The sequence below is a fragment of the Ambystoma mexicanum genome, chromosome 3q (assembly GCF_040938575.1).
Source record: "Ambystoma mexicanum isolate Mex_15411 chromosome 3q, UKY_AmexF1_1, whole genome shotgun sequence".
Classification (NCBI taxonomy): Eukaryota; Metazoa; Chordata; class Amphibia; order Caudata; family Ambystomatidae; genus Ambystoma; species Ambystoma mexicanum.
The window spans coordinates 1,294,290,622-1,294,309,479 of NC_090926.1; the positions used below are offsets into that span (position 1 = coordinate 1,294,290,622).

The following is an 18,858-nucleotide window of genomic DNA, read 5'->3' on the forward strand; positions in this document are numbered from 1 at the left end:
CCCACAGGGAAATCCCCATCTCCAAGAAGAAGCACACTCTGAGCCAATCCTTCTCATGCCAAGTGCCTGGCTACGGGAGTAGTGGCCTCTGAACGTGTTGCTCGGCATCCCTCAGACCCCTGCACGAAGCTTGGAGCCCGTTGTGTCCATCTTCACAGAGTCTAAGGGTCTCTCTCATTCCTCTCCTGCTAGGCGCTCAGCCCACCCTAACACCGCTCTTCCCGAGTTTCCCTTCAACTGTTGATTATCCCGCTCTTGGGTCAGTTCCTTCGTCTGGTGGTTTTGTGGCTGGCTTCGCCTCTACTCTGTCTCCTGGGCTGGAAACTCCTCCGACCCTCTCTTTGCAGTATGGGGTGCACAAAGGTTCTGTTCTTGCCCCCTTCCAGTTCCTTCTCTACACGACCCCTCTATCCTCCAAGGATTTTCCATTGTTGTTCCCACTTCTTCTTCTCCTTCTCCTCCTTTACCCTTCTCTGCCTAGGTGTGGTGTCCAGTCTCGGGAAGTCACGTAGCGTTCTCGACCTTGAGGTTCTCATTTCCCTGACCTCTGTCTCCCTCCTTTGCTGTCTATTCCCCCCCTGCTCTCCTCAGATGTCCCTTCTGCTCCCTCCGCTGCTGTAATCTTTGACTCCTCTAAGTCCTTTGTCTCTCTTTCTATTCTCGCTCAATCCATACCGTGGTCACCCAGTCTCCATTTCCATTCTGTGGTCACTCAGTCCCTATTTAATACTGTGGTCACCCAGTCTCCATTTCCATTCTGTGGTCACTCAGTCCATATTTCCATACTGTGGTCACTCAGTCTCTATTTCCATGCTGTGGTCACTCAGTCTCTAATTCCAAACTGTGGTCACTCAGTCCATATTTCCATACTGTGGTCACTCTGTCCCTATTTCATACTGTGGTCACTCAGTCTCTAATTCCAAACTCTGGTCACTCAGTCCATATTTCCATACTGTGGTCAATCAGTCTCTATTTCCATACTGTGAACAGTCGGTCTGGATTGGGTGAGTGTTTGCCTGTGCTTCTGTTTTTTGTACGACAGTCAATTATTCTGCAAGTTTAAAGGTTGGCGCCAATGACCTGCAGCTTTATGGCCTGTTGTGTTGCCCTTGTTCTGCTCTCCAGTGCACTGTGAATTGCCTCTTTCTGGCCTGTGGTGTTGCTCTAGTTCTGCTCTCCAGTGCACTGTGTATCTCCTCTTTCTGCCCTGTGGTGTTGCTCTAGTTCTGCTCTCCAGTGCATTGTGTATGGTCTCTTTCTGGCCTGTGGTGTTGCCCTAGTTCTACTCTCCAGTGCACTGTGTATGGCCTCTTTCTGGCCTGTGATGTTCCCCTAGTTCTGCTCTCCAGTGCACTGTGTATGGCCTCGTTCTGGCCTGCACCGTTGCCCTAGTTCTACTCTCCAGTACACTGTGTATGGCCTTTTTGTGGCCTGTAGTGTTGCCCTAGTTCTGCTCTCCAGTGCACTGTGTATCTCCTCTTTCTGCCCTGTGGTGTTGCTCTAGTTCTGCTCTCCAGTACACTGTGTATGGCCTCTTTTTGGCCTGTGGTGTTGCTCTAGTTCTGCTCTCCAGTGCATTGTGTATGGCCTCTTTCTGGCTTGTTGTGTTGCCCTAGTTCTGCTCTCCAGTACACTGTGTATGGCCTCTTTCTGACCTGTGATGTTCCCCTAGTTCTGCTCTCCAGTGCACTGTGTATGGCCTCTTTCTGACCTGTGATGTTCCCCTAGTTCTACTCTCCAGTGCACTGTGTATGGCCTCTTTCTGGCCTGTGATGTTGCCCTAGTTCTGCTCTCCAGTGCATTGTGTATCTCCTCTTTCTGCCCTGTGGTGTTGCTCTAGTTCTGCTCTCCAGTGCACTGTGTATGGGCTCTTTCTGGCCTGTGGTGTTGCTCTAGTTCTGCTCTCCAGTGCACTGTGTATGGGCTCTTTCTGGCCTGTGGTGTTGCTCTAGTTCTGCTCTCCAGTACACTGTGTATGGCCTTTTTGTGGCCTGTGATGTTCCCCTAGTTCTGCTCTCCAGTGCACTGTGTATGGCCTCTTTCTGGCTTGTTGTGTTGCCCTAGTTCTGCTCTCCAGTGCACTGTGTATGGCCTCTTTCTGGCCTGTGATGTTCCCCTAGTTCTGCTCTCCAGTGCACTGTGTATGGCCTCTTTCTGGCCTGTGATGTTCCCCTAGTTCTGCTCTCCAGTGCACTGTGTATGGCCTCTTTCTGGCCTGTGATGTTCCCCTAGTTCTGCTCTCCAGTACACTGTGTATGGCCTTTTTGTGGCCTGTGATGTTCCCCTAGTTCTGCTCTCCAGTACACTGTGTATGGCCTCTTTCTGGCCTGTGGTGTTCCCCTAGTTCTGCTCTCCAGTGCACTGTGTATGGCCTCTTTCTGGCCTGTGATGTTCCCCTAGTTCTGCTCTCCAGTGCACTGTGTATGGCCTCTTTCTGGCCTGTGGTGTTCCCCTAGTTCTGCTCTCCAGTGCACTGTGTATGGCCTCTTTCTGGCCTGTGATGTTCCCCTAGTTCTGCTCTCCAGTACACTGTGTATGGCCTTTTTGTGGCCTGTGATGTTCCCCTAGTTCTGCTCTCCAGTACACTGTGTATGGCCTCTTTCTGGCCTGTGGTGTTCCCCTAGTTCTGCTCTCCAGTGCACTGTGTATGGCCTCTTTCTGGCCTGTGATGTTCCCCTAGTTCTGCTCTCCAGTACACTGTGTATGGCCTCTTTCTGGCCTGTGATGTTCCCCTAGTTCTGCTCTCCAGTGCACTGTGTATGGCCTCTTTTTCTAATATATTGCTTGTGGGTTTCTTTGGAGGGGGGTTGTTTGTGCTATGGTCGTGCAGCACCTGGACCTGGAGCACGTGCGGCGCTGTTCCTGATTTGGCCCTAGAATTTAAACCTTTGCTTTTGGGTGCTGAGCCGCAGGGGGTTTCCCTAGCTCTGATCTGCACCCATGGCGTGGCCAGTCCCTAGGTGCAGGATTTCTATTGGGTGCTTGTCCCATGTCGCTGGATCTCTCACCCACCAGGTCACCCGGATGCTGCCTTATAGTGCCTCTCCTCGGTCCCCTCGCCAACGCGTGCCTCTGGGGTCCTGCTAGAAGGTACACCACCCTGATCCTACTCTCCCCTTCTCCTCACCATCCCGATCCAGTCCCCCCCCCCCCTTTCATCATAAATCTTGGGCTTTCCTTGCCAGTAAGGAACCACGCAAGCACACATAGGCCTACTCTCCTCCTTTTCATTCGTGCTGCGCTACCAGAGGGTCAGTCAGTGGTACTTCAAGGGTGGGGGTCTGGGGGTTGGCCTGCCCCTGTGGAAGTGGAACATGTTCAGCCTCTGGACACCCCCAGCTGCAATCTCCTACTTTGTTCCTTATAGATCGCCTTGGTGGCTGCTGGGGCTTCCGGCTGCACCCAGGTTGGTTTCCGGGGCGGAAGTCCCAGCACATCTCACTTATTCTGAGACGTCTGCACCGGTTCCCGCTGGACCCCAGGATGTGCTGGGGGTCCTGGTTATCTGCAATCCACTGTCCGGGTCTCGAGGGGTTTTGCTGGTCTGTGCAATAAGAAACCGGTCATGCAACTGGCATTACAGTAGGCCTACACTGTCACTGCGACTACCATGACTACACGTCAGTGGTGTGAAGTGGGGAGGGGTGGAATGACAGAGATTCCCCTGGAGATAAGCCCTGAGATGTTACTGGGACTGTAGCGTGTGAGGAACAGGTGCTATTTCAGGCCTTGCTATGAAACCATTTCCCAAGCCGTGCTTGTGGCACACCCAGTTCCTGCATGTGTGTGTGCAAACTGAAAGGTTGGGGGTTCGAGTCTGCCCAGCATGTCACCACTCGGACATGAGTGCTAATGTAAATGAACAGATAATGACCTTTGTTTGGTTTATAACGTATACATTTGTTGGTAATCCAGTCACAGGTGGGACTCGTCAACCTCCCTTCACCAAAAGTAGGCCAGAGGCACACAAACTGCTCTTCTGAACACCAGTGCTCGCATCTCTGGACTCCAATTCCCCCGCTGTCCTCATCCTCCTTGATCTCTCTTCTGCATTTGACACAGTGAACCATTCATCCTGATAGAAAGGCTCCATGACACCCTTGGCATCTCGGAGCGGGCACCGGACTGGCTTACCGCCTTCCTTACTGATCGTTCCACCAAAACCATTCTGGGTCCTTTCTCCTCCCCTTCTTCCTCGCTACCTGTGGCGTCCCCCGGGTTCCATTCTTTCGCCCTGGCTCTTTAACATATACCTTTCTCTGCTAGCACGACTCATCTCCTTCCCCCCCCCAAACTTCCAATGCTACGCTGATGATATACACCTTTTCTTCAAACTTCCCACTGACGCCCTTAGACCCTTCTTCATCCCTGACTGCCTCTCTGGCATCCAGGCCTGGTGCACTGCCAATGACCCCTGCCTCAATGCCAGCAAAACAGAGGTTTCCAGCACCATACTTCTTCCCTGCACTCTGGCCTTCCTCCATGCCCCCGCTGCCTCCTCAACTGCAGCGAAGAATCCGAGTCATCTTTGACTCCTCCCTTTACTTCATCCCTCATATACAGGAAATTGTCAAGAAGTCCCACCTTCAGCTCTTCCTTCTCAAAGGGTCTCTTCCTTTCCTCATCTTCCCCAGAGACTCAATGTCACCCGTGCTCTGGTTCTCTCCAGGTTAGACTACTGCAATAGCCTCCTCCTTAATCTTCCTTCCTCTACCCTGCAACCCTTCCAGCGAACACAGAATAGGGCATCAAGATATATCCTTGGCCTCAAGCCCAGGGACTGCATCTCTCCTGCCCTACAAAGCCTTCAATGGCTCCTGTTCTCAGCACAGATTAAATTAAAATCCCTCTGTATCATCCACAAGGCTATCTGGGCCCGCGGACCACTATCTTCAATGCTTCCTGACCAAATACTCGCCTTCTAGACTCCTCAGTTCTTCTGGCACTAAATGCCTGTGTGTTAAGCACTTTGCTAAACAGAGAGCTGGTGGTCGATCACTTTCCTTGGCTGGCTCTCTCCTGTGGAACAGTCTCCCTCTGCGGCTTGAGCATGACCTCCTTAAGTTCCGGAAAAGCCTCAAGACCTTTCTCTTTTCCTCTTCCTTCTCCTCCTCTCATCCCAGCTAATCTTACAATAGCGTGACTGATGTGCAGGGCCCTTATGTGTTCCCTGGGCCTTGACCCTCTCCCCACCTCATCTCTCATCCCAGCCGCTGTCTTTCTGCTGCACTTACCCACAGGTGGTTGCACTTACATACTTCTCTTCTTAGCACTTACCCTGAGCACTTCTCCAGGAGCATCAAAGCACCTATGCCCTTCCCCCCTCTGCACTTGCCCGTTCTGAACACTCACAATGCATAGTAGGTTTGTCTCCCCCTCCCTTGTTCTCATTATTGTTTGTACTATTATTTCAATGATTTATCCTGGCTGTAATTCATTTTCTTCCCCTGTCCCCACCCTGTCGCCCTGTGGGTGCTTTGAAACAGTTTTGCTAATTGTATAAGTGCCTAACAAGTGACCAATAAATAAATAAATAAAATGAATACCGAAACACCTCCGTGAAATGTGGGGCTCCGTGGAATGACCCTCAGTGGAGAGTGGCTCCCAGAATAGATGCGGGAGAGGGTTCCCTGTGGGGTTGAGGAGGACCATTGTGGAGCTGTCCTTAGAAACAAGTCCATACCCTTTCGCCCTTGCGTGACCACCTAGGGTACACGTCACAGAGTCTCGTGCCACCAGAGTGCTGGGCATCTCCACCGCCCTCCTGAGCTGAAGGGTCAGCGCTCCTGACTGTCATAATCCCAAGGCGGCACTGCCAGTGGGACACATGGCCGAATTCACCCAGATCATCAGAACGGGTCATCTGATGGAATCATTGAGATGCCACCTCGAGCAGGGCCCTGACTAACCCCTTGGCATCGCACACCGGCTGTGAGAGAGGTCCTGGCTCCAGCGATCAGAGAACTGGTGGGCAAGAGCGCCATCACTGCACTATACCATGAGTCTGGGGGGCTCAATTATCTTTAAAATTCCTAAGGAACCCCCCGGGGGTTGGGGGCGGGGGGGGTTCTCTTTACTATTGGAAAACAGGTCAGTCAAGTTCCCTCCACAATGCAAATAAAGACTCCACTCCCCGCCCATGATGACTTGGCGACTCATCTGGAGCGCTTGGATGCCCGCTGGCACATGCCGGGGGCCATTCACTCGCAGTTCATGCACCCCCATCAGTCTGAAGACGGTGCCCAGAGTTCTCATGAGGACACTTGCACCGCTGGTGGCACCAGTCCACCGTGAGGGCATCTCCCTGGATCTTTACATGGACAATGCGTTGATTTACGCTCCTGCGTGATCTGGGCCACCGCAACATACAGGAGCCACGTGCCGCTTCCTGATCAACCACAAGAAGATCCATCTTTCCTCGTCCCAAGACCAGATCTCTCCCGGGTGGGCATGTCCTTCCAGATTACTCTGGTCTCCAGGCAGTGTCGCCACTGCACGGAAGCTGCCACCAGCGACGGTGGCTTCTAGTCCAAGGGCATCACCGCGGTGCACCTCGGAGAACTGCTATCCACTGGCAGAGTGTGTGGAGCCATCACCGCGGTGCACCTCGGAGAACTGCTATTCACTGGCAGAGTGTGTGGAGCCATCACCGCGGTGCACCTCGGAGAACGCTATCCACTGGCAGAGTGTGTGGAGCCATCACCGCAGTGCACCTCGGAGAACTGTTATCCACTGGCAGAGTGTGTGGAGCCATCACCGCGGTGCACCTCGGAGAACTGCTATCCACTGGCAGAGTGTGTGGAGCCATCACCGCGGTGCACCTTGGAGAACTGCTATCCACTGGCAGAGTGTGTGGAGCCATCACTGTGGTGCACCTCGGAGAACTGTTATCCACTGGCAGAGTGTGTGGAGCCATCACCGCAGTGCACCTCGGAGAACGCTATCCACTGGCAGAGTGTGTGGAGCCATCACCGTGGTGCACCTGGGAGAACTGCTATACACTGGCAGAGTGTGTGGAGCCATCACCGTGGTGCACCTGGGAGAACTGCTATACACTGGCAGAGTGAGTGGAGCCATCACCGCGGTGCACCTTGGAGAACTGCTATCCACTGGCAGAGTGTGTGGAGCCATCACCGTGGTGCACCTGGGAGAACTGCTATGCACTGGCAGAGTGAGTGGAGCCATCACCGCGGTGCACCTTGGAGAACTGCTATCCACTGGCAGAGTGTGTGGAGCCATCAGCGTGGTGCACCTGGGAGAACTGCTATCCACTGGCAGAGTGTGTGGAGCCATCACCGTGGTGCACCTGGGAGAACTGCTATACACTGGCAGAGTGAGTGGAGCCATCACCGCGGTGCACCTTGGAGAACTGCTATCCACTGGCAGAGTGTGTGGAGCCATCACCGTGGTGCACCTGGGAGAACTGCTATACACTGGCAGAGTGTGTGGAGCCATCAACATGGTGCACCTTGGAGAACTGCTATCCACTGGCAGAGTGTGTGGAGCCATCACCGTGGTGCACCTGGGAGAACTGCTATACACTGGCAGAGTGTGTGAAGCCATCACCGTGGTGCAGCTCAGAGAACTGCTATCCACTGGCAGAGTGTGTGGACCCATCACCGTGGTGCACCTCGAGGACTGCTATCCACTGGCAGAGTGTGTGGAGCCTTCTCTAGTCCAATGGCATCACCGCGGTGCACCACAGAGAACTGCTATTCACTGGCAGAGTGTGTGGAGCCATCACCGTGGTGCACCTGGGAGAACTGCTATGCACTGGCAGAGTGAGTGGAGCCATCACCGCAGTGCACCTTGGAGAACTGCTATCCACTGGTAGAGTGTGTGGAGCCATCACTGTGGTGCACCTGGGAGAACTGCTATACACTGGCAGAGTGTGTGGAGCCATCACCGTGGTGCAGCTCAGAGAACTGCTATCCACTGGCAGAGTGTGTGGAGCCATCACCGCGGTGCACCTGGGAGAACTGCTAACCACTGGCAGAGTGTGTGGAGCCATCACCGCAGTGCACCTGGGAGAACTGCTATGCACTGGCAGAGTGTGTGGAGCCATCACCGTGGTGCACCTCGGAGAACTGCTATCCACTGGCATAGTGTGTGGAGCCATCACCGTGGTGCACCTGGGAGAACTGCTATACACTGGCAGAGTGTGTGGAGCCATCACCGTGGTGCAGCTCAGAGAACTGCTATCCACTGGCAGAGTGTGTGGAGCCATCACCGTGGTGCACCTGGGAGAACTGCTATCCACTGGCAGAGTGTGTGGAGCCATCACCGTGGTGCACCTCGAGGACTGCTATTCACTGGCAGAGTGTGTGGAGCCTTCTCTAGTCCAATGGCATCACCGCGGTGCACCTCAGAGAACTGCTATCCACTGGCAGAGTGTGTGGAGCCATCAATCTCTGGACCTTGCCCATCAGACACTCTTGCAGGAGCTTCAGTGGCACGGGACCCCCACTATCTGACAAAGGGGATCCTCTGAATCTGCTGGCTTGAATTATCACAATGGATGGTGCGGAACAGAGCTGGAAGGAGGTGCTATTTGGGGCAGAGGGCCCTTCGCATACTCGTCCTTGATGTCCATCTGGAAGCTACTTGATGCCGTCTTAAAGGCAATGAGGCCTTCCTTCCAGAAGAAGATTGCTTAGCAGTTCTTATCCGGATGCACAGCACCAGCTCACTGCCCATGCCAGCCATCAGGGAGGGGGGCAGATTGAGCACTGTGGCGGGCTTGGCCTTCTCCGTGGGTCTGTGGGCACTGTGGCACCTGCTTACACTATCAATACTTCACATCAGTGAGTGGACAGGTGGATCTCTTGAGTCAATGTTTTCTTCCTTCCCAGGGAAGGTCTCTTCACCCGATGACCTCTGCTAAATCCGTTTGATTTTGTCATCGCATCCTGGACCTTTCCACCTCTGACCCCCTTTCTTCTTCCACGTTTTCCCACTAAGTTCCCGGATCCACTGTCTCTGAGTGGGCCGAAGGGCCTGTACTACATTTTCCCTCATTTTTTTTCATCCCAAGAGCCTCCTCGGGGTGCGGGATAATGAAGCTTAGGTGATCCTGTTGTTTGCTCCCCCTACTGGTGATTGGTTCCTTTTCAGCCCAGGAGATCATGTTCCCCCTACTGGTGGTTGGTTCCTTTTCAGCCCAGGAGACCATGTTCCCCCTCCTGGTGGTTGGTTCCTTTTCAGCCCAGGATCATGTTCCCCCTCCTGGTGGTTGGTCCCATTTCAGCCCAGGAGATCATGTTCCCCCTCCTGGTGGTTGGTCCCATTTCAGCCCAGGAGCTCATATTTGCCCCTTCTGGCGGTCAGTCCAGGAGCTCATATTTGCCCCTTCTGGCGGTCAGTCCAAGAGGTCATATTTGCCCCTTCTGGTGGTTGATCCCATTTCAGTCCCCTCATTGCTTCTGTTCTCTCTTCTTTTCGTTGGACTTGCTAGGGAAAACACGTGTCCAGAATCGTGCATGCTTTCAGGTTTAGCCTGGGGTGGCTGTCTGCAATCGTGCATCCTTTCAGGTGCAGCCTGGGGTGGCTGTCTGCAATCGTGCCTCCTTTCAGGTGCAGCCTCGGGTGGCTGTGGGTGGCTGCCTGCAATCGTGCATGCTTTCAGGTGCAGCCTGGGGTGGCTCACCACGATCGTGCATCCTTTTAGGTGCAGCCTGGGGTGGCTATGGGTGGCTGTCTGCAATCGTGCATCCTTTCAGGTGCAGCCTGGGGTGGCTGTGGGTGGCTGTCTGCAATCGTGCCTCCTTTCAGGTGCAGCCTGGGGTGGCTGTCTGTAATCGTGCATCCTTTCAGGTGCAGCCTGGGGTGGCTGTGGGTGGCTGTCTGCAATCGTGCCTCCTTTTAGGTGCAGCCTGGGGTGGCTGTCTGTAATCGTGCATCCTTTCAGGTGCAGCCTGGGGTGGCTGTGGGTGGCTGTCTGTAATCGTGCATCCTTTCGGGTGCAGCCTGGGGTGGCTGTCTGCAATCGTGCATCCTTTCAGGTGCAGCCTGGGGTGGCTGTCTGCAATCGTGCATCCTTTCAGGTGCAGCCTGGGGTGGCTGTCTGTAATCGTGCCTCCTTTCAGGTGCAGCCTGGGGTGGCTGTCCGTGCAAAGGTGCCTGTGCCTCTTTGCGCGCGGGGACGGTGCCAGGAAGTGCCCCCTGGGGACAGACCCAGCTGCCTCTCATGCAGAGCGCGGCCCTGTGATTGGCTCAGGGTGTGCAGCAGGCCCTCCGAGTATGGGGCCTCAGCTGTTGTTGTCGCTCCTTCATGGCTGTTTCTTTGCCTTGTTGAACTTTGCGGGCGTTCCATCTCTGTAGGCCATGGGCGTGCGTGCGTGCGTGCGTACATGCGTGTGCGTGTGTTGCAGATTAAAATGAAGTCAATAACACGCCTCTCCCTCCCTCTTCTCTTCCTCCAGAGCGGCCGTACTCCGGGAAGCTGGAAGTGACGTGGCCGCCCAGGGGCTGGGGCCAGGCGGACAGGAAGGAGAGCGAGCAGGTAGGGGCCAGGGTGTTGCTGGGAGGGAGCGGGGAGGGGGCAGCACTAGACCCATGCACATCAGGGGCCAGGCCATGATGCCCTCAGGTGTTGCCCACACTGCCCAGGGCCGCCCCTGACGGCCCGAGCTGCACACCGCTGGGCAAGGGGCCACTCTCACTGACAGGGAGCCTTCTGGCACGTTCATGACTGCTGCCCATGGTCGTGCTGCCTGAATACACCCTTCACCCCGGAATCTGCAGTGCCTTGGATGTCCCTCAGCTGCACCCCTGAATGCGGTCCTCACCCCTGACCTCCGTGGACGTGGGGATGGCCCTCATTCCTGCCCCGAGAGATGTCCATGATCTTTCCTGCCCCTGTGGATATTTCTCACTCCTGCCTATTTCGGCATTGAGATGCCTCTAGTCTAAGCCCTGCACAGGGTGACCCTCATTCCTGCCCCAGACTTATTCCTCACTCCCTTCTTGTGGAACTAGGGGTGTCCCTCCTACCCGCCCCTAGACCTATTCCTCACTCCCTGTGGAACTAGGGGTGTCCCTCCTACCCGCCCCTAGACCTATTCCTCACTCCCTGTGGAACTAGGGGTGTCCCTCATTCCTGCCCCAGACTTATTCCTCACTCCCTTCTTGTGGAACTAGGGGTGTCCCTCATTCCTGCCCCAGACTTATTCCTCACTCCCTGTGGAACTAGGGGTGTCCCTCATTCCCGCCCCAGACTTATTCCTCACTCCCTTCATCTGGAACTAGGGGTGCCCCTCCTACCTCCCCATTAACTATTCCTCACTCCCTTCCTGTGGATCTAGGGGTGTCCCTCCTACCCGCCCCTAGACCTATTCCTCACTCCCTTCCTGTGGAACTAGGGGTGTCCCTCCTATCCGCCCCTAGACCTATTCCTCGCTCCCTTCCTCTGTAACTAGGGGTGCCCATCCTACCTAACCCATGACTTATTCCTCACTCCCTTCCTGTGGAACTAGGGGTTTCCCTCCTACCCGCCCCTAGACCTATTCCTCACTCCCTTCTTGTGGAACTAGGGGTGTCCCTCATTCCTGCCCCAGACTTATTCGTCACTTCCTGTGGAACTAGGGGTGTCCCTCATTCCTGCCCCTAGACCTATTCCTCACTCCCTGTGGAACTAGGGGTGTCCCTGATTCCTGCCCCTAGACCTATTCCTCACTCCCTTCCTGTGGAACTAGGGGTTTCCCTCCTACCCGCCCCTAGACCTATTCCTCACTCCCTTCCTGTGGATCTAGGGTTGTCCCTCCTACCCGCCCCTAGACCTATTCCTCAATCCCTTCCTGTGGAACTAGGGGTGTGCCTCATTCCTGCCCCAGACTTATTCCTCACTCCCTGTGGAACTAGGGGTGTCCCTCCTACCCGCCCCAGACCTATTCCTCACTTCCTTCCTGTGGAACTAGGGGTGTCCCTCCTACCCGTCCCTAGACCTATTCCTCACTCCCTTCCTCTGGAACTAGGGGTGCCCCTCCTACCTCCCCCATAACCTATTCCTCACTCCCTTCCTGTGGAACTAGGGGTGTCCCTCATTCCTGCCCCAGACTTATTCCTCACTCCCTTCCTGTGGAACTAAGGGTGTCCCTCATTCCTGCCCCAGACTTATTCCTCACTCCCTTCCCGTGGAACTAGGGGTGTCCCTCCTACCCGCCCCTAGACCTATTCCTCACGCCCTTCCTCTGGAACTACGGGTGTCCCTCATTCCTGCCCCAGACCTATTCCTCACTCCCTTCCTGTGGAACTAGGGGTGTTCCTCATTCCTGCCCCAGACTTATTCCTCACTCCCTTCCTGTGAAACTAGGGGTGTTTCTCATTCCTGCCCCTAGACCTATTCCTCACTCCCTTCCTGTGGAACTAGGGGTGTCCCTCCTACCCGCCCCTAGACCTATTCCTCACCCTTCCTGTGGAACTAGGAGTGTCCCTCATTCCTGCCCCAGACTTATTCCTCACTCCCTGTGGAACTAGGGGTGTCCCTCCTACCCGCCCCTAGCCTATTCCTCACTCCCTTCCTGTGGAACTAGGGGTGTCCCTCCTACCCGTCCCTAGACCTATTCCTCACTCCCTTCCTCTGGAACTAGGGGTGCCCCTCCTACCTCCACCATAACCTATTCCTCACTCCCTTCCTGTGGAACTAGGGGTGTCCTTCATTCCTGCCCTAGACTTATTCCTCACTCCCTTCCTGCGGAACTAAGGGTGTCCCTCATTCCTGCCCCAGACTTATTCCTCACTCCCTACCGTTGGAACTAGGGGTGTCCCTCCTACCCGCCCCTAGACCTATTCCTCACACCCTTCCTCTGGAACTAGGGGTGTCGCTCATTCCTGCCCCAAACCTATTCCTCACTCCCTTCCTGTGGAACTAGGGGTGTTCCTCATTCCTGACCTAGACTTATTCCTCACTGCCTTCCTGTGGAACTAGGGGTGTCCCTCCTACCCGCCCCTATACCTAGTCCTCGCTCCCTTCCTGTGGAACTAGGGGTGTTTCTCATTCCTGCCCCAGACTTATTCCTCACTCCCTTCCTCTGTAACTAGGGGTGCTCATCCTACCTAACCCATGACTTATTCCTCACTCCCTGTGGAAATAGGGGTGTCCCTCCTACCCGCCCCTAGACCTATTCCTCACTCCCTTCCTGTGGAACTAGGGATGTCCCTCCTACCTGTCCCTAAACCTATTCCTCGCTCCCTTCCTGTGGAACTAGGGGTGTTTCTCATTCCTTCCCCTAGACCTATTCCTCACTCCCTTCCTGTGGAACTAGGGGTGTCCCTCCTACCCGCCCCTAGACCTATTCCTCACCCTTCCTGTGGAACTAGGGGTGTCCCTCATTCCTTCCCCAGACTTATTTCTCACTCCCTGTGGAACTAGGGGTGTCCCTCCTACTCGTCCCTAGACCTATTCCTCGCTCCCTTCCTGTGGAACTAGGGGTGTTTCTCATTCCTGCCCCTAGACCTATTCCTCACTCCCTTCCTGTGGAACTAGGGGTGTCCCTCCTACCCTCCCCTAGACCTATTCCTCACTCCCTTCCTGTGTAACTAGGGGTGTCCCTCCTACCCGTCCCTAGACCTATTCCTCACTCCCTTCCTGTGGAACTAGGGGTGTTTCTCATTCCTGCCCCTAGACCTATTCCTCACTCCCTTCCTGTGGAACTAGGGGTGTCCCTCCTACCCGTCCCTAGACCTATTCCTCACTCCCTTCCTGTGGAACTAGGGGTGTCCCTCCTACCAACCCCTAGACCTATTCCTCGCTCCCTTCCTGTGGAACTAGGGGTGTCCCTCATTCCTCCCCCAGACTTATTCCTCACTCCCTGTGGAAATAGGGGTGTCCCTCCTACCCGCCCCTAGACCTATTCCTCACTCCCTTCCTGTGGAACTAGGGGTGTCCCTCCTACCCATCCCTAGACCTATTCCTCGCTCCCTTCCTGTGGAACTAAGGGTGTTCCTCATTCCTGCCCTAGACCTATTCCTCACTCCCTTCCTCTGGAACTAGGGGTGTCCCTCATTCCTGCCCCAGACTTATTCCTCACTCCCTTCCCGTGGAACTAGGGGTGTCCCTCGTACCCGCCCCTAGACCTATTCCTCACGCCCTTCCTCTGGAACTAGGGGTGTCCCTCATTCCTGCCCCAGACCTATTCCTCACTCCCTTCCTGTGGAACTAGGGGTGTCCCTCCTACCCGTCCCTAGACCTATTCCTCGCTCCCTTCCTGTGGAACTAGGGGTGTCCCTCATTCCTGCCCCAGACTTATTCCTCACTCCCTGTGGAACTAGGGGTGTCCCTCATTCCTGCCCCTAGACCTATTCCTCACTCCCTGTGGAACTAGGGGTGTCCCTCCTACCCGCCCCTAGACCTATTCCTCGCTCCCTTCCTGTGGATCCAGGGGTGTTCCTCATTCCGGCCCCAGGCTTATTCCTCACTCCCTTCATCTGGAACTAGGGGTGCCCCTCCTACCTCCCCATTAACTATTCCTCACTCCCTTCCTGTGGATCTAGGGATGTCCCTCCTACCTGCCCCTAGACCTATTCCTCACTCCCTTCCTGTGGAACTAGGGGTGTCCCTCCTACCCGCCCCTAGACCTATTCCTCACGCCCTTCCTGTGGAACTAGGGGTGTCCCTTATTCCTGCCCCTAGACCTATTCCTCGCTCCCTTCCTGTGGAACTAGGGGTGTCCCTCATTCCTGCCCCAGACTTATTCCTCACTCCCTTCTTGTGGAACTAGGGGTGTCCCTCATTCCTGCCCCTAGACTTATTCGTCACTTCCTGTGGAACTAGGGGTGTCCCTCATTCCTGCCCCTAGACCTATTCCTCACTCCCTGTGGAACTAGGGGTGTCCCTGATTCCTGCCCCTAGACCTATTCCTCACTCCCTTCCTGTGGAACTAGGGGTGTCCCTCCTACCCGCCCCTAGACCTATTCCTCACTCCCTTCCTCTGTAACTAGGGGTGCCCATCCTACCTAACCCATGACTTATTCCTCACTCCCTTCCTGTGGAACTAGGGGTTTCCCTCCTACCCCCCCTAGACCTATTCCTCACTCCCTTCCTGTGGATCTAGGGTTGTCCCTCCTACCCGCCCCTAGACCTATTCCTCAATCCCTTCCTGTGGAACTAGGGGTGTGCCTCATTCCTGCCCCAGACTTATTCCTCACTCCCTGTGGAACTAGGGGTGTCCCTCCTACCCGCCCCAGACCTATTCCTCACTTCCTTCCTGTGGAACTAGGGGTGTCCCTCCTACCCGTCCCTAGACCTATTCCTCACTCCCTTCCTCTGGAACTAGGGGTGCCCCTCCTACCTCCCCCATAACCTATTCCTCACTCCCTTCCTGTGGAACTAGGGGTGTCCCTCATTCCTGCCCCAGACTTATTCCTCACTCCCTTCCTGTGGAACTAGGGGTGTTCCTCATTCCTGCCCCAGACTTATTCCTCACTCCCTTCCTGTGGAACTAGGGGTGTCCCTCCTACCCGCCCCTATACTATTCCTCACTCCCTTCCTGTGGAACTAGGGGTGTTTCTCATTCCTGCCCCTAGACCTATTCCTCACTCTCTTCCTCTGTAACTAGGGGTGCCCATCCTACCTAACCCATGACTTATTCCTCACTCCCTTCCTGTGGAACTAGGGGTGTTCCTCATTCCTGCCCCTAGACCTATTCCTCGCTCCCTTCCTGTGGAACTAGGGGTGTTTCTCATTCCTGCCCCTAGACCTATTCCTCACTCCCTTCCTGTGGAACTAGGGGTGTCCCTCCTACCCGCCCCTAGACCTATTCCTCACCCTTCCTGTGGAACTAGGAGTGTCCCTCATTCCTGCCCCAGACTTATTCCTCACTCCCTGTGGAACTAGGGGTGTCCCTCCTACCCGCCCCTAGCCTATTCCTCACTCCCTTCCTGTGGAACTAGGGGTGTCCCTCCTACCCGTCCCTAGACCTATTCCTCACTCCCTTCCTCTGGAACTAGGGGTGCCCCTCCTACCTCCACCATAACCTATTCCTCACTCCCTTCCTGTGGAACTAGGGGTGTCCTTCATTCCTGCCCTAGACTTATTCCTCACTCCCTTCCTGCGGAACTAAGGGTGTCCCTCATTCCTGCCCCAGACTTATTCCTCACTCCCTACCGTTGGAACTAGGGGTGTCCCTCCTACCCGCCCCTAGACCTATTCCTCACACCCTTCCTCTGGAACTAGGGGTGTCGCTCATTCCTGCCCCAAACCTATTCCTCACTCCCTTCCTGTGGAACTAGGGGTGTTCCTCATTCCTGACCTAGACTTATTCCTCACTGCCTTCCTGTGGAACTAGGGGTGTCCCTCCTACCCGCCCCTATACCTAGTCCTCGCTCCCTTCCTGTGGAACTAGGGGTGTTTCTCATTCCTGCCCCTAGACCTATTCCTCACTCCCTTCCTGTGGAACTAGGGATGTCCCTCCTACCTGTCCCTAAACCTATTCCTCGCTCCCTTCCTGTGGAACTAGGGGTGTTTCTCATTCCTTCCCCTAGACCTATTCCTCACTCCCTTCCTGTGGAACTAGGGGTGTCCCTCCTACCCGCCCCTAGACCTATTCCTCACCCTTCCTGTGGAACTAGGGGTGTCCCTCATTCCTTCCCCAGACTTATTTCTCACTCCCTGTGGAACTAGGGGTGTCCCTCCTACCCGTCCCTAGACCTATTCCTCGCTCCCTTCCTGTGGAACTAGGGGTGTTTCTCATTCCTGCCCCTAGACCTATTCCTCACTCCCTTCCTGTGGAACTAGGGGTGTCCCTCCTACCCGTCCCTAGACCTATTCCTCACTCCCTTCCTGTGGAACTAGGGGTGTTTCTCATTCCTGCCCCTAGACCTATTCCTCACTCCCTTCCTGTGGAACTAGGGGTGTCCCTCCTACCCGTCCCTAGACCTATTCCTCCCTCCCTTCCTGTGGAACTAGGGGTGTCCCTCCTACCAACCCCTAGACCTATTCCTCACTTCCTTCCTGTGGAACTAGGGGTGTCCCTCCTACCCGCCCTTAGACGTATTCCTCACCCTTCCTGTGGAACTAGGGGTGTCCCTCATTCCTCCCCCAGACTTATTCCTCACTCCCTGTGGAAATAGGGGTGTCCCTCCTACCCGCCCCTAGACCTATTCCTCACTCCCTTCCTGTGGAACTAGGGGTGTCCATCCTACCCATCCCTAGACCTATTCCTCGCTCCCTTCCTGTGGAACTAAGGGTGTTCCTCATTCCTGCCCCTAGACCTATTCTTCACTCCCTGTGGAACTAGGGGTGTCCCTCCTACCCGCCCCTATACCTATTCCCCGCTCCCTTCCTGTGGAACTAGGGTTGTTTCTCATTCCTGCCCCTAGACCTATTCCTCACTCCCTTCCTCTGTAACTAGGGGTGCTCATCCTACCTAACCCATGACTTATTCCTCACTCCCTTCCTGTGGAACTAGGGGTGTTCCTCATTCCTGCCCCTAGACCTATTCCTCACTCCCTTCCTGTGGAACTAGGGATGTCCCTCCTACCCGTCCCTAGACCTATTCCTCACCCTTCCTGTGGAACTAGGGGTGTCCCTCATTCCTGCCCCAGACGTATTCCTCACTCCCTGTGGAACTAGGGGTGTCCCTCCTACCCTCCCCTAGACCTATTCCTCACTCCCTTCCTGTGGAACTAGGGGTGTCCCTCCTACCCATTCCTAGACCTATTCCTCGCTCCCTTCCTGTGGAACTAGGGGTGTTTCTCATTCCTGCCCCTAGACCTATTCCTCACTCCCTTCCTGTGGAACTAGGGGTGTCCCTCCTACCCGCCCCTAGACCTATTCCTCACCCTTCCTGTGGAACTAGGGGTGTCCCTCATTCCTGCCCCAGACGTATTCCTCACTCCCTGTGGAACTAGGGGTGTCCCTCCTACCCTCCCCTAGACCTATTCCTCACTCCCTTCCTGTGGAACTAGGGGTGTCCCTCCTACCCATTCCTAGACCTATTCCTCGCTCCCTTCCTGTGGAACTAGGGGTGTTTCTCATTCCTGCCCCTAGACCTATTCCTCACTCCCTTCCTGTAGAACTAGGGGTGTCCCTCCTACCCGTCCCTAGACCTATTCCTCGCTCCCTTCCTGTGGAACTAGGGGTGTCCCTCCTACCCACCCCCAGACCTATTCCTCACTTCCTTCCTGTGGAACTAGGGTTGTCCCTCCTACCCGACCCTAGACCTATTCCTCACCCTTCCTGTGGAACTAGGGGTGTCCCTCATTCCTGCCCCAGACTTATTCCTCACTCCCTGTGGAACTAGGGGTGTCCCTCCTACCCGCCCCTAGACCTATTCCTCACTCCCTTTCTGTGGAACTAGGGGTGTCCCTCCTACCCATCCCTAAACCTATTCCTCGCTCCCTTCCTGTGGAACTAAGGGTGTTCCTCATTCCTGCCCCAGACGTATTCCTCACTCCCTGTGGAACTAGGGGTGTCCCTCCTACCCACCCCCAGACCTATTCCTCACTTCCTTCCTGTGGAACTAGGGTTGTCCCTCCTACCCGACCCTAGACCTATTCCTCACCCTTCCTGTGGAACTAGGGGTGTCCCTCATTCCTGCCCCAGACTTATTCCTCACTCCCTGTGGAACTAGGGGTGTCCCTCCTACCCGCCCCTAGACCTATTCCTCGCTCCCTTCTGGTGGAACTAGGGGTGTTCCTCATTCCTGCCCCAGACTTATTCCTCACTCCCTTCCTGTGGAACTAAGGGTGTTCCTCATTCCTGCCCTAGACCTATTCCTCACTCCCTTCCTCTGGAACTAGGGGTGTCCCTCATTCCTGCCCCAGACCTATTCCTCACTCCCTTCCTGTGGAACTAGGGGTGTTTCTCATTCCTGCCCCTAGACCTATTCCTCACTCCCTTCCTCTGTAACTAGGGGTGCC

The 18,858-nt window shown here is 55.3% G+C and overlaps 1 protein-coding gene across 3 annotated transcripts in view; it reads left to right on the forward strand.

Annotated features, from left to right (window-relative positions):
• Nucleotides 1–18,858, forward strand: part of MISP3 (MISP family member 3) — a 155,969-nt gene that overhangs the window by 114,413 nt on the left and 22,698 nt on the right. For all 3 annotated transcript variants that reach the window (XM_069604396.1, XM_069604397.1, XM_069604398.1), the window contains one exon: nucleotides 10,422–10,501. In XM_069604396.1, the coding sequence (XP_069460497.1) occupies nucleotides 10,422–10,501 (80 nt within the window). The remainder of the gene's footprint in view (nucleotides 1–10,421; nucleotides 10,502–18,858) is intronic.